At 41.8% G+C, this 13748-nt stretch overlaps 1 protein-coding gene across 1 annotated transcript in view; it reads right to left on the bottom strand.

Moving 5' to 3' along the window:
* Positions 1-3005: 3005 nt before the first annotated feature.
* mei4 (meiosis-specific, MEI4 homolog (S. cerevisiae)) overlaps positions 3006-13748 on the bottom strand; it is a 46016-nt gene continuing 35273 nt past the window's right edge. Inside the window, exon 5 of the mRNA XM_021600199.3 lies at positions 3006-3839. Within this exon, the coding sequence (XP_021455874.3) occupies positions 3561-3839 (279 nt within the window). The 3' untranslated portion in view covers positions 3006-3560. The remainder of the gene's footprint in view (positions 3840-13748) is intronic.

The raw sequence follows: 13748 nt of genomic DNA, 5'->3' as shown, positions 1-13748 counted from the left end.
TGTCTCAGATGACAACCGAACTGACATCATATTCATTAAGTACCACCGCATATGTTCAATTGGTCGGATTACCAGAATATAGTTCATTTCCCCCCACCTTCTGATGTTCCCAGAATCTCTATGTTAACCAAGGGATTTTCAAATTTCACATCAGTAGGGTAGAGAGGAAAAAGGGGGGAAAGAGGTATTTATGACTGTCATAAACCTACCCCCAGGCCAACGTCATGACACTGTGCTCCCGTGGAAATCTAATTAGCATTATAAATAGCAAAATCGGTCTGCTATCTGATTTTTTTGCATGGGCCGCAATTCAACCCACCGCATCTGCGTTGGAAGGTGGCAGAGCTACAGCGGTGTTTGTCAAACCAGGAAACATCCCAAAAATCGTCTTCTCACAAAAATGTCTGTAGCGTCATAATGGTTTGGTGTACAAATTAATAACGACCCCTCTACTGAATGATGACTCTCACAAACACGTGTTTTGCTCTAGGATGCCCAGAAGCCTCACGAGACTTGTCTGAAGTAATTATCAGTAAAAATTATGGAAGTACAGTGTCTTCAGAATGTATTATTCTTATTTTTTCCAAATGTTGTTGTGTTACAGCCTGAATTTAAAATTGATTACATTTAAATTGATTACATTTGTGTCACTGATACCCCATAATCTCAAAGTGAAATTGTGGTTGCTGAAAATTTGGGAAACTTAAAGCTGAAATGTCTTGAGTCAATAAGTATTCAAGTATTGTTAAGGCAAGCCTGAAGTTCAGGAGTAAAAAATGCATTATAAGTTGCATGGACTCATTCTGTGTTAAATAATAGTGGTTAATGAGGTTATGATTTTATGTTGTTATTGTTGTACTTTAACTCCTTTTTCTCCCCAATTTTGTGATATCCAAGTTGGTAGTTAGTCTTGTCCCATTGCTGCAGCTCCCCTACAGTCTCGGGAGAGGCGTAGTTTGAGAGCCATACGTCCTCCGAAACACAACCCTGCCAAACCGCACTGCTTCTTGACACACACCTCGCTTAACCCGGAAGCCAGCCACACCAATGTGTCGGAGGAAACACCATCCAGTTGGCAACCGAAGTCAGCTTGAAGGCGCCCGGCCTGCCACAAGGAGTCGCTAGAGCGCAATGGGACAAGGAAATCCGGGCTGGCCAAACCCTCCCATAACTCTGTCGACGCCGGGCCAATTGTGCACCGCCTCATGGGTCTCCCGGTCACAGCCTGGGATGCAGTGCCTTAGACCGCTGTGTCACTCGGGAGGCCCCTGGTTACATTTAATGCTTACCCCATCTCTGTACCCCACACATACAATTATCTGTAAGGTCACTCAATCGAGTAGTACATTTCAAGCACAGATTCAACCAGAAAGACTAGGGAGGTTTTTCAATGCCTCGCAAAGGACACCAATTGGTAGATGTTTCAAAAATTGTAATAAATAAACAGATGCTGAATATCCCTGAGAATGGTGAAGTTATTAATTAGGCTGTGGATGGTGTATCAATACACCCAGCCACTACAAAGATAATGGTGTCCTTCCTAACTCAGTTGCTGGAGAGGAAGAAAACTGCTCAAGGATTTCACCATGAGGCCAATGGTTATTTTAAACAGATACAGAGTTTAATGGTTGTGATATGAGAAAACAGTGGATGGAACAACAACATTGTAGTTACTCCACAATACTAACTTAAATGACAGAGTGAAAAGGAGGCTTGTACAGAATAAGAATATTCCAAACATGCATTCTGTTTGCAACAAGGCAAGTAATACTGCAAAAAATGTGGCAAAGAAAATAACTTTTGGTCCTGAATACAAAGCGTTATGTTTGGGGAAAAAATCCAGGACAATACATCACTGAGTACCACTCTTCATATCTTCAAGCATGTTGGTGGCTGCATCATGTTATGGGTATGCTTGTCGCCGGCAAGGACTAGGGAATTTTTGGGCAGATAAAAATAAAAGGAATATAGCTATAAGTACAGGCAAAATCCTAGAGGAAAACCTGGTTCGGTCTGCTTTCCAACAGACACTGGGAGATTAATTCTTTCAGCAGGACAATAGCCTAAAACACAAGGACAGATCTACACTGGACTGGACTTACCAAGATGACGTTGAATGCTCCTGAGTGGCCTAGTTAGTTTTGACTTCAATTGGCTTGAAAATCTATGGCAAGACTTGAAAATGGCTGTCTAGCAATGATCAACAATCAACTTGGCAGAGCTTGAATAATTTTTGAAAGAACAATGGGCAAATATTGTACAATCCTCTTAAAGATTGTAATTTCCGCCAAAGGTGCTTCTACAAAGTATTGACTCAGGGGTGTCAATAATTATGTAAATTAGACATATGCATTTAATTTTCAATATATTTGAAAAAATATCAAACATGTTTTCAATGTGTCATTATGGGGTATTGTGTGTAGATGGGTGAGAGCGAATCTATTTCATTTATTTTTTATTCAGGCAGTAACACAACAAAATGTGGAATAAGTCAAGGGGTAAATACATTTTGAATGAATATGGAAGTACTTAAGTGCCCAAAAAAGGGTTAAAAATGTGTAAAAAAATAGATATACTAAATTCCTGAGCTTTAAAAAAAAAAAAAAATCTCATATTTAGGACAGACACTTCAAAACAAACTTCAATTTTATAAATTTTTGGACTATCTGTTTTGCCATGTATGAATGTTATTCAATGCGTTTCTATAGGCTAATAGCAGTTAGGCTAAATTCTGTGTTTTATGAAATTATTCATAAAACATTAAAAAAATCATGCTAAATGTTCGTTGGTATTACCATCTTAAAACAATTCCATATGTTAGCTTAGTAGAATCCCAGTCCAGGGCCCTTCTGTTTGAGATATTACAATTCTGACAATAGAGCGATGTAAAATACAAATATTTTGGAAAGATCAGGTAAGGAGCAGGATGTTGCTTTTAAAATGTTAAATATATCAGCTAATACTTCCATAAACAGGTCTAATAAATCAAAGTCTAAAATCCAAAATATTTACATGGACTTTAATCTGTAAAGTGAAAGGGGAAAATCTGGAATACAAACATTTAGGCTTTTTTTCTATTCAAGTCCTTTTAGTAAAAATGTTGCTAATAGAATCAACAAATTAAAACGCGAATGTCTAAGCACAAACATTCTGTACATTCCTTCCTTACAGTAATATGTTCCTATAAATAGCTGCTCATACAATACTCAGCATGTTAATTCTACATTTACAGTCTGTAAATAAAAACTAATTAAAAATGTAATGCTTTTTTTCTAATGTCATCCACTGTAGTCTTTCTCACATTGCCACACAATAATAATTGGTTTAGCTTACTATACGAGCCACAACACTATTTTTAGATTCTTCTTCCGAGGAGAATTTCAAATGGAGCCACCACCTCATTCTCCAGTCCTGTCAAGTCCTGTCTTTTGATTCCTGCTAAGTTAGTCAAATCCTCCTTGACTAACTGCACCAACTTCTGCAGCCCTTTGAAGTAGAAAGATCTGGAGGTGGAATTACACGCATGTGGCGGTGCCGCGCTCGTTCCTGGAACGCCAGTCTCAGGTCTGGGTGTTGTTGATGTCGGAGGGGGCGAGGAGAGCCCCTATCCGCCACATGTAGAGGGAGTACAGAGGGAAATCATCGGACAGGAGCAAGACGCTATGCTCCAGCCGGCCCAGAAGGATCCTCTGCTCTGGGCTCCAGTGGTGCCCAGTTCCCCCTGTGGCCCCTGGAGGTCCTTGTCCGACCTGAAGGAGCTGCTCCAGGAGCCAGAACAGATAGAAGGAGTTCTCATACAGGGATATGTCAAACTGGCCGGACCCCTCGCTGCTTTCCCCCTGAAAAACACAAACATCACAGAGGAAATTAAAGTAAACTACCTATTAAAGTAAACTACCTGGCTGGAATAAATACCAACAGCATCTCACACTTAATATTTGAACTCAACCTGCTCTCAGGTCATTTTACAGGCTTCTAAAAAGAGAAATGAAAAATAATTATATACAGTCAACCGAATTTAGAGAAAAACTGATGACAATTTTTTTTACTTGTGTGCAAAAAGTGTGCTTTGAAGCCTAATTCCAGTTGACTGGTATCACTGTGTGCGTGTATTTGTGTATGTGTATGAGTGCCATTTACGCTTGTGCTGTTTGTGTGAGTGTGTGTGTGTGTGTGTATGTGTGTTTGTGTGTGTGGAGTGAAAATGAGTAGAACAGCAGCCAGATGGCTGTCAGGTGCGGCTCCAGGCTGCTGGCTGTCTCCAGAGAGCTGACAGGATGTGAAATAGTCTCTCCTGCCTGACTCACTCGGACCCCATCTGGGTAGATCACAAACATACACCTCCTCTCCCTGGGGTGCTAATGGTATAGTCTCAATATGGCTGCTGCCATGAAAACTAAAATAAATAAATAAGATGGGTGCAGTGAAATGTGTTGTTTTACAGGGTCAGCCATAGTTGTACGGCGTCCCTGGAGCTAATTAGGGTTGAGTGCCTTGCTCAAGGGCACAGACATATTTTTCACGTTGTTGGCTCGGGTATTCGAACCAGCGACTTTCCGGTTACTGGCCTAACGCTCCAGCCGCTCGACTACCTACCTACCTGCCTCCCGCTCCTCAGGTTCTGAGGCTTGTGTCACATCTCAGGTGGTTCCCGTAGTGTTAGAGGTGTATTCCCAAACCACAACAACCCGGGAAAGTATGATCAAATATCTACGGTAATCATAAGGCTTATAAATGTTTCGCAATGCAATCTATTCCCCCAATAGGTTGTGTCACAGAAAACAAGATCACACATTTTCCCGTTAATAATGCAGCAGGTTGGGAAATTAAAATGTAGATGAAGTCCTGAAATGAACTGCAAGACCTCTATCGGTGGCGGTGGGGGGTCTGGGTTCCTCTCCCCTCAGAAGTAACTTTCCACTTAGGTCCCATGGTAAATATCCCGCTATTATAACAGAGGAAGCTATTCAATGAGCTGACCAATGCCACCATGGAGAATAGCACCGAACAAGCACAATAAACAGCGGCAGATAATGCCTTCTGCTGGCTAACATTACATGAGTATTGTGCCAACATTGCAAAGACAAAATACGCTGAGGGGGCAAACTAAAGTAGCCTAGTAGTAAACATTTTGAGTAGCTCACAAACCCCCAGAACACCGATGGTCTGCAGATAAGAGTCCTCCTGAAGAAGGAAAACAGCCCAGACACACCGAGTCACTAAAACAACTACCTTTTGGGCACCTTACAGCTTGAAGAGATATTCAGAAGGAAAAGAGCCTTAGTCGTTTCTCTTTGGAGACCAATGTCCTCTAATCTTTGTGTCACTAAAACAACTCCCTGCTTTTTGCGCATCATAACCGATATACAGAGAATAACGTAACGGTGTAGAAAACCCATACAGTTGCTCCTGAACACTTCTCTCAGACTTCTTTTACCCTGTCAGAGACACAACTCCAAGACAAAAAAATACCGTCGACTACACATATTACTCAAATGTAAGCGTGCATACTTGCTAAGTCTAGATCGCTACGACACTCGCCCGACAGTTGACCCCCTTGAAACAAGGCAGTGTAAACAGAATTGTCTCATTGACTCAACACTCCTACAATATAAATGGTAATAGCAGAGCAATGTTTTTGAAACAGCTGACATTTTTTTCAAATATTTGAAACGTTTATTGAGATTTTTTAACCAGAAATTTCAGTAACAGCCTGTTACATTCTGAAATTGTCGCAGTAGCTGCCGGCTGCACTGAGCCATGTAAAAGTATGGAAGCCCCTCCACACCACCAAAAACGTGGTGGTCATACAAATAGGATATGTTTTTTAATTTGTAACATTGTGTGGTGATTTCAAAGGTGGCACTACAGGTTCCAGAGTGGTAGAGGGAAATTGTTTTCCTGGGGCCCAGAGTTTTTCCTGATCTGGTACCTAATCAACTGCAGACCCTTGTTACAGTGTATGATCAGGTCATATGGTAAAAAAAAGAACAACCCTGGAAAAAGTCCTAACCCTAGGGAGGATGAAAACATGAAAACCCTTTACACAGACAGAGACAACTGTGATCGGAAAAAAACAAACATGGCTGCGCTCACTGTATGCATGGTTGCATCCTGTAGGCCTTTGCATCTGTAATAAAACAGATACTCATACAGTATGTCATCACAATTGTGTTGATTGATTAATTCCAGTCAATTATTTGTGATTAAAAAGGACTAGGTTGCCTAGTCACACGAAGTGTGAATATAAACCAAATTTGATCATTCACATTTTCTCAGAACACAAATAAATGGGCCTATTTTAGGCTATAAATACATAGCTTAGGCTATAAAAACAGGACGTTATTGTTACACGAAAAACAAAATACAAAACGAACGTAAAGTTCTGCAGGCTACACAGCAACTATACAAAATCAAGATCCCACAAACTAAGGTGGAAAAAAGGCTGCCTAAGTATGATCCCCAATCAGAGACAACGATAGACAGCTGCCTTTGACCAGGTCAACATAGAAAATACAACATAGATTGCCCACCCTAGTCACACCCCCACCTAACCAAATAGAGAATAAAAAGGCTCTCTAAGGTGTAGGGCGTGACAGTTATGTTTGCCCAGATGCGTATAGGCTTCTCTAGGTTACCTGCAGCTGTGGTTGTTATCAGTAGGCTACAGTTGGTGAGATTGAAGCACAGACTAATTGTGCAAGTTGACTATGGAAGTCTGTTCCCACCACAAAATCTATTTCATTTAATCTGACTTCGAGTTATGAGATAGTAAGTCATAATAATGAGATAGTAAGTCATAATAATGAGATAGTAAGTTATAATAATGAGATAGTAAGTCATAATAATGATACACGTTCAGGCGATCTGTATCACATTAATCCAATGTGCACTTTGCATCAGGCCCTCAACTTTCAAAGGACAGCCTTATGTACTGTATATCCTATAGTCAATCACAGTGTGTGTGTGTGTGTGATATGAGTTGGTGCCTGCTTGATGACATCTGGTTCACATCTGATCAGATATGACTAATGCATTAATTCAATCCAATCTGTTAAAGGGGCAATCTGGGTTTGGTATATATAGCCATTGATTCCTTAAGAATGTAACTTAGAAATGCTTCATGAGCAACGTTCTTACTTATGCCATCAGAAACCAAAATATAAGCTTGTTTAACTCCATTGTTTGTAAACAGTATAATTGTAAACAAACACTGTATAGCTTCAAAACATGGTTAAAACTATCATTTTGATCTCATGGATGGTCAGTCCTTGCATCCCTATGTGAGAGTCCTTGAGACTATGTACATATTTGAGAGTGGTTACATTTCTCCTGCCCCATTCCTCAGCTTTTTTTGTTTTTCCTCAGTGGGGCCACTTTATTGTTTGAATCACAGATTACTTTTCAAGTCCATGATCCAGACTCACTATATATCATAATTATGACTTACAGATCTCATAATTATGATTTAGTATCTCATAATTATGATTTACTATGTCATAACTCACAGTCAGATTCTTTTTTGCGGGGGGGGGGGGGGGGGGGGCTTCCTTAGGCTTCCACCGCTGATCGTGGTGAATTCACTTATATCCATGTTGTCAGTCACAATGAGCTTTTAGCATATGTAATGATTTGCATGATATTGAGGGAAATGAAGCTGATTTGGAGTAATGTAAGGTAGGCCTACTGTACTTTTATATTGGCATGAGAGGGTTAATCATTCATTTTTGATAGGCTAACGTTACTTGATGAAGACACGCTCTTTTAGCAACTCTGTGCTTTGGTCTTGAAGCTAAATGTACGAGAAAATAAATTGTCTGCACATACATGCTTGTGAATTGCTGCATTATTCAAGTGTAATATGGTTTGGTTGTATTATTCAATAGTGTCATACATTTTAGAAGAACATGTTCTGCTATTGTTGAATTGTTTGTGTTTACTGGCTAGTGGCTACTGTGCCATTTACAGTCAATTTGAGCTGCAGACCAAGAATGTTGTGTTACCAGCCAGAACGAAAGGTGAGGGAGGCAAAGATGTCATGTGAATTGAAAAGTTGAATTATCTTTCGCCACCCCGCTCTACAGACTCTCCTTCATATCTCGTAGTGGGAATAGGACCTTTATTACCCTAGCAGAGAGCAGAGGTACTCGGGGAATTGGCTTTCCATTGTTTACAGGTCTCTCTGCCCCCAACCTATTCACACCTCTTCTGGATCTCTCTCCTGGTGTGGGTCAGCTGACCTTGGCCAGCCAATCAGCGGTCTAACCTGGTGGTGGTAACAGGCCCCCAATTCCTGCTGGTGCTTTAGTTGTTCCAAGGAGGGCAGGTTGAGTGTCTCTGTCCTCCATCACAATTCAACAACTGGACCTCTCCCATTTCCACATGGACAATCCTCTAATCTGGACTTCCTAACTGTGTGTTAGTGCAGTGGTTCCCAACCGTTTCTGGTTACTGTACCAAGAACTGAATTTAGCTCTGCCTGGATTACCCCTGAAGTACCCCCTCGTCTATTTTACCAGTACACCTATGGTCTCATGAGGCTTCTCTTGTACCCACAGTGGATAGGCCAAGTACCCCCAGGGGTCCTAGTACCCCTGGTTGGGAACCACTGGGTTAGTGCATGGAATGACCATGTAAGTGGACACCTAGTGGGTTAGGGTTCAACTGCTGCATGTACCTTATCTATTCAAATGTAACATGCTACTGTATTACTGCCTACTATACTACTGCTACATGTCTCATTCAATGTAGTGTGTTAGCAGGCTAATGCATATCAGTGTTATAGCTAATCTTACATAGAACACATCTTCCCTACTGTTCCCCTTAGATTTTTATTTAGTCACATGCACATGGCAGATTTAGTGGCAGGGAGGAGAGTACACGCTTAATGGTGCTTCTGTTGAAGACTGAGGGCCCTTGGGGACAGGCCACATTTCTTCAGCCTCATGAGGTTAAAGAGTGACTTTTGTAACTTCTTCGCCACGGTGTCTGTGTGGTTTGACCATTTTACGTTTTTTGACGGTCTCCACGGCGGCCCCGTTCCCCCTGAAGTCCACAATCAGTCCCTTTGTTTAGCTGACGTTGAGGGAGAGGTTGTTTACCTGGCACCACACCGTCAGAGTGCCTACCTCCTCCCTGTATGCCATCTCGCTGTTGTGGGTAATCAGGCCTACTGCTGTCGTGTTGTCAGTGAACTTGATGATGAGAGTTGAAAACTGTGTGAGGCCACACAGTCGTGGGTATGCAGGGAGTACAGGAGGAGACTGAGGACGCACACTTGTGGGGCCCTAGTGTTGAGAATCAGTGTGGAGGAGTTAATGTTGCCTACCTTCACCACCTGGGGGGGTCCGTCAGGAAATCCAGGACCCAGTTGCATAGGGAGGAGTTCAGTCCCGGGGCTGTGAGCTTTGTGGTGAGCATAAAGGGACTCTATGGTACTGAAGAACCGAGCTGTAGTTGATGAACAGCATCCTCACATATGCATTCTGCTTGTCCAGGTGGGTGAAGGCAGTGTGCAGTGCAATGGTAATTGGGTTGTCCGTGGATCTGTCGGGCGGTAGGCAAATTGGAGACGGTTCAGTGTCGGGAGGGAGGCGCTGATGTAGTCTGACTAGCCTTTCAAAGCACTTCAAGATGACGGAAGTGAGTGGTACGGGTCTGTAGTCATTCAGTTCAGTTACCATTCTTGGGCACAGGGATGATAGTGAACATCTTGAAGCAGGTGGGGATAACGGAAAACACAACAGGATGTCCAAAAACACAACAGCTAGCTGGTCTGCACTTGTTTGGAGGGCGTGGCTAGGGATGTCATCTGGGCCAGCAACCTTGCGAGGGGTTAACATGTTTGAATGACTTGCATGCATCCTCCGTGGAGACGTAACCCTCATTGTCCTCAGAGGCTCTCATCGGCAGCTCAGAGTCGTTTTGCTTGAACCGTGAGAAAAAGGTGTTTAGCTTGTTCAGTAGGGCGACATTGGTATCTGCAACGTGACTGGCTTTTTTTTTGTAATCCGTGATCGTTAGAAGCCCCTGCCACATACGCCCTTCGGGTAGTTCTGGGCGATATGGGCAAAATATCACATCAAGGTATTTATAAATAAATACGTATGCCATCCAAGGGTCAGCACATACATTCTAAGTGATTTCAATGGATCTTTCTCCATTCTGATTGTTTTAAACTGTTCCAATTAAACTGCAAGCTAAAACAATCCTCCAGGACTGCGCCGCAGAAGAAATGCCAGGCTGCGCAGAACTTCACCGAGTTCGCCTCATTAGTTTGCACTATATAGAGCAATGTTTTTTCTGTGATAGAGTCAACATTATTTCAGCCCCCTTTCAATGTAACAAAACAAATCTAACTTTGTAAGATTGAGGTGGATTTTGTTGTAGGCAGAGCCAAATCGCAAAGGAGTAGAATTCTATTGGCAGGTAGTTAGCCCACAAGCGGTCTTTCAATCTTCAATCACCCGCAAGTGAATGTGCTTTTCAGATCAGCTCAGATCAGAGCCACGCATGTGCACATTTGTGGATATTCTTTGATAGTTAGTGCGTTATTAGCCCAGTTATAGGTAAGTATAGGTCAGCAATAGGGAGTTACTGCTTCCTACTCAAACACAAAACGTGTAGGCTACATTTCAAGCTGTCTTTGAAAAGCAAGTCAGGTAAAAATATTTTGTCTTAATTAATAGGGCAATGTTGTATTTTGAGACAGGCAAAAATATTTTGTCTTAATTAACAGGGCAATGTTGTATTTTGAGACAGGCTTGAATGTACAAATAAGCCAATATCCCGAGGGGTAGCCTACATTGTCTAATTCTCTGTATGACCATAATAATCAATTATATTTTGTAAAGTGGTTTCTTACATCATACAACACAATACAATGCAATTTACAGTCACCTATTTGGCCCATGGTGTTATAGACCAAAACAATAATAATAATGAATTCATGTCAAGCCTTGCATAATGTAAAAACGTCTAATGCAATATAGGCCTGCATTGAACACCACATATAGGCTGTAGGCTATATCATAGAAATCAAAAGCTATTTACATGTGAAAATGTAATGGGATTTTCTCCATTGGATTTGTTGGTTGGCCACTCTGATAAGCATACATTATGCTCAAATTGCAATAATAGCCTATTGGCTACTGTCTAAAACTGTAGGGGTACAGCCTCAGAGTTAACTGTAAACACGTGCCGGAAGTTGCACAAAATTCGAACAACGTTCAAGTTTCCATTCAGAAGATCTAAAATTAGCTAAGAAAAGACAAATTAGCCATTTACAGATGTATGAAACACAAACTCATAGTGTAATTATAGAACGCCAGTGGATTTATATGAAGAAGCAAAGTGAAAACAGCATCGTTGTCACCAATATTGTTGCATGTGCTGTATTGACAATGCAGACTGAACGAACAAATGCGCCCCTTGAGTGACAGGGGGCGGGGCTAGGTCTGTGTGGGAAGCGGCACGGAGAGATCAGAGAGATGACTCGAGTAGCTGAGCAAATTATAAAAAGGGACGTTACATACGGCGTATCACATTTAGCAAACCAAACATTCAAAAACCGTTATAGAAGGTAAAGTAAAAACGCAAACCGATCAATACTGGTTTATTGTAAAACACAGTATTACCGCCCAACCCTACAGTATAGTATCCAGGCCATTAGGAGTATTCTCTCCACTGTTACTATAGGCCTGAAGATGGCTGCGGTGTTGTTATGCAACCCAAGATGGCTGCCTCCATGGCTTTTCCCTAGCATTGCTAGCCTCCAACTATGCTACGCTACTGCATTAGCTGCTGTATTGCATATTGTTATTTAAATAATATAGCAGTACACTGCTATTATACAGTTATCTGCTGCTACTGTTATTATTACAAGTAATGCCACTGTGTAATACATGCTTTCCTTCTGTCCAATTACAACTTCCACTAGTCCCTTCTCTTTGTAATGCTGTTTGTGTGTGTGTCTGTTTGGTGTGTACTAATACGTGTGTGAATGTTTTGTTTTTGTTTTGAGGGGTTGGGGGCCCCCTTGTCAAACATTTTCTCTTAGCCTCATGACATAATATGTAAAATAGCATAATAAAAGCGTACATTTGTCCTACACAAAATGTGTTGATATGCAGGAAGTACCCCAAATGCGGTAGTCCGGCTCTGCCTTCAGTGGTGTCAGGGCCTCCTGTACTGGATCTATCTGTCTGTCTGCAGGGATTCTAATCACAATGTGCTGTGACCTTGATAGCAGAGGTTTGAGATAATGAAGTGGACCCTGAACGGAATTCAATTGGCCGTGTTGATTAGACTTGCGGCTCGTTAAAGCTAGGAGACTACATACAGTCCCACTCTCTGATTGGAGAGTCAGCCATCACAATCTCAGAGATTGGGAGAGAAAAAGTATATACAGCATGATAAAGCTGTGCTAAGAGGCCTAAAGGGGTAGTAATATAATGATAGACAGAGATTGATTCGTTGACAGAGCGGAGGCGAAACAGAAAAGCCCACAGTTTGATTCAGACAAGGAGGAAAGATAAGGGAATATACAATTTTCTCCCTTCTCCAGAACAGAGCTGCTCCCCTTCTCAGTGCTCACTAACGCAACAATACTGTGTCCAGACTTCCAGTCAGCGGGCAGGCTCAGTATTAACGCTCACTTAAATGCATAGCCTGCGATCCACCAGGACTTTGGTACACACTGTTGCCGTATCCAAAATGGCACCCTATTCCCTATATAGTGCACTACTTTTGACCAGGGCCCGTAACTATGGTCAAATGGCCTGTGCCTGCTAAGTGAGGGGTGGGGGTTAACTTCCAGTTAGCTCTCTTCTTCTGCGAACCTGCCCAGTTATGCTCTGCGCCCCTGCCCACTCTGCGCCCCTGCCCAGTCATGTGAAATCCATAGATTAGGGCCTAATGATTTCCTAATATGAACTGTAATTCAGTAAAGCCGTTGAAATTGTTGCATGTTTTATATTTTGGTTCAGTATATATAAAAGTGTAATATTGGTATGCAAACTAAACGTTTTCTACATTTCAACTCTATATCTGACATGGTACAGGTGTCTTTTTTTTAAAAGCCCATAACCATAGGTATGAGGTGTATATTTTTGTTTCAAAAATGTATTTAAGACTACCAAGAAACACTGTGTGACCCTGATTTAGACCTCTGCAGTAAAAGGTTATGGCTCCAGTCTTGATCAAGTGCAGCAAAGAATGACCTAGCAAAGCTGCAGCTGGCTCAGAACAGAGCAGGACACCTTGCCCTTAACTGCACATACAGAACCAACAACATGCATACCAGTATTTCCTGGTTGAGGGTTGACGAGAATTCCAGACTGTCTGTATAATCAAATAACATTCAGCTCAAACACCCTTACATACCCCAAAAGACATGTCACCAGGGTTCTCTTCACAGTCCCCAAGTCCAAAACGAATTCAGGGCAGCAGTCTCTCTTACATTGGCTCTATGCACACTCACTAGCTTCTACCCACACACTCACACATACGGCTGGTAGCCTAGTGGTTAGAGCATTGGGCCAGTAACCGAAAGGTTGCTGGATCGAATCCCCAGGCTGACAAGGTAAAAAATCTGTCGTTCTGCACCTGCACAGTTAACCCACTGTTCTTAGGCCGTCATTGTAAATAAGAATTTGTTCTTAACTGACTTGCCTAGTTAAATAAAGGTGACTTTGAAAAAAAAAACCACACACTTTCACATCTGCTGCTCTGTTCATTATATATCCTGA

The sequence above is a fragment of the Oncorhynchus mykiss genome, chromosome 4 (assembly GCF_057628025.1).
Source record: "Oncorhynchus mykiss isolate SJ-2025 chromosome 4, ASM5762802v1, whole genome shotgun sequence".
NCBI lineage: Eukaryota > Metazoa > Chordata > Actinopteri > Salmoniformes > Salmonidae > Oncorhynchus > Oncorhynchus mykiss.
Note: the sequence above shows the minus strand (reverse complement) of the source record. Positions and strands in the feature narration are given on the sequence as shown.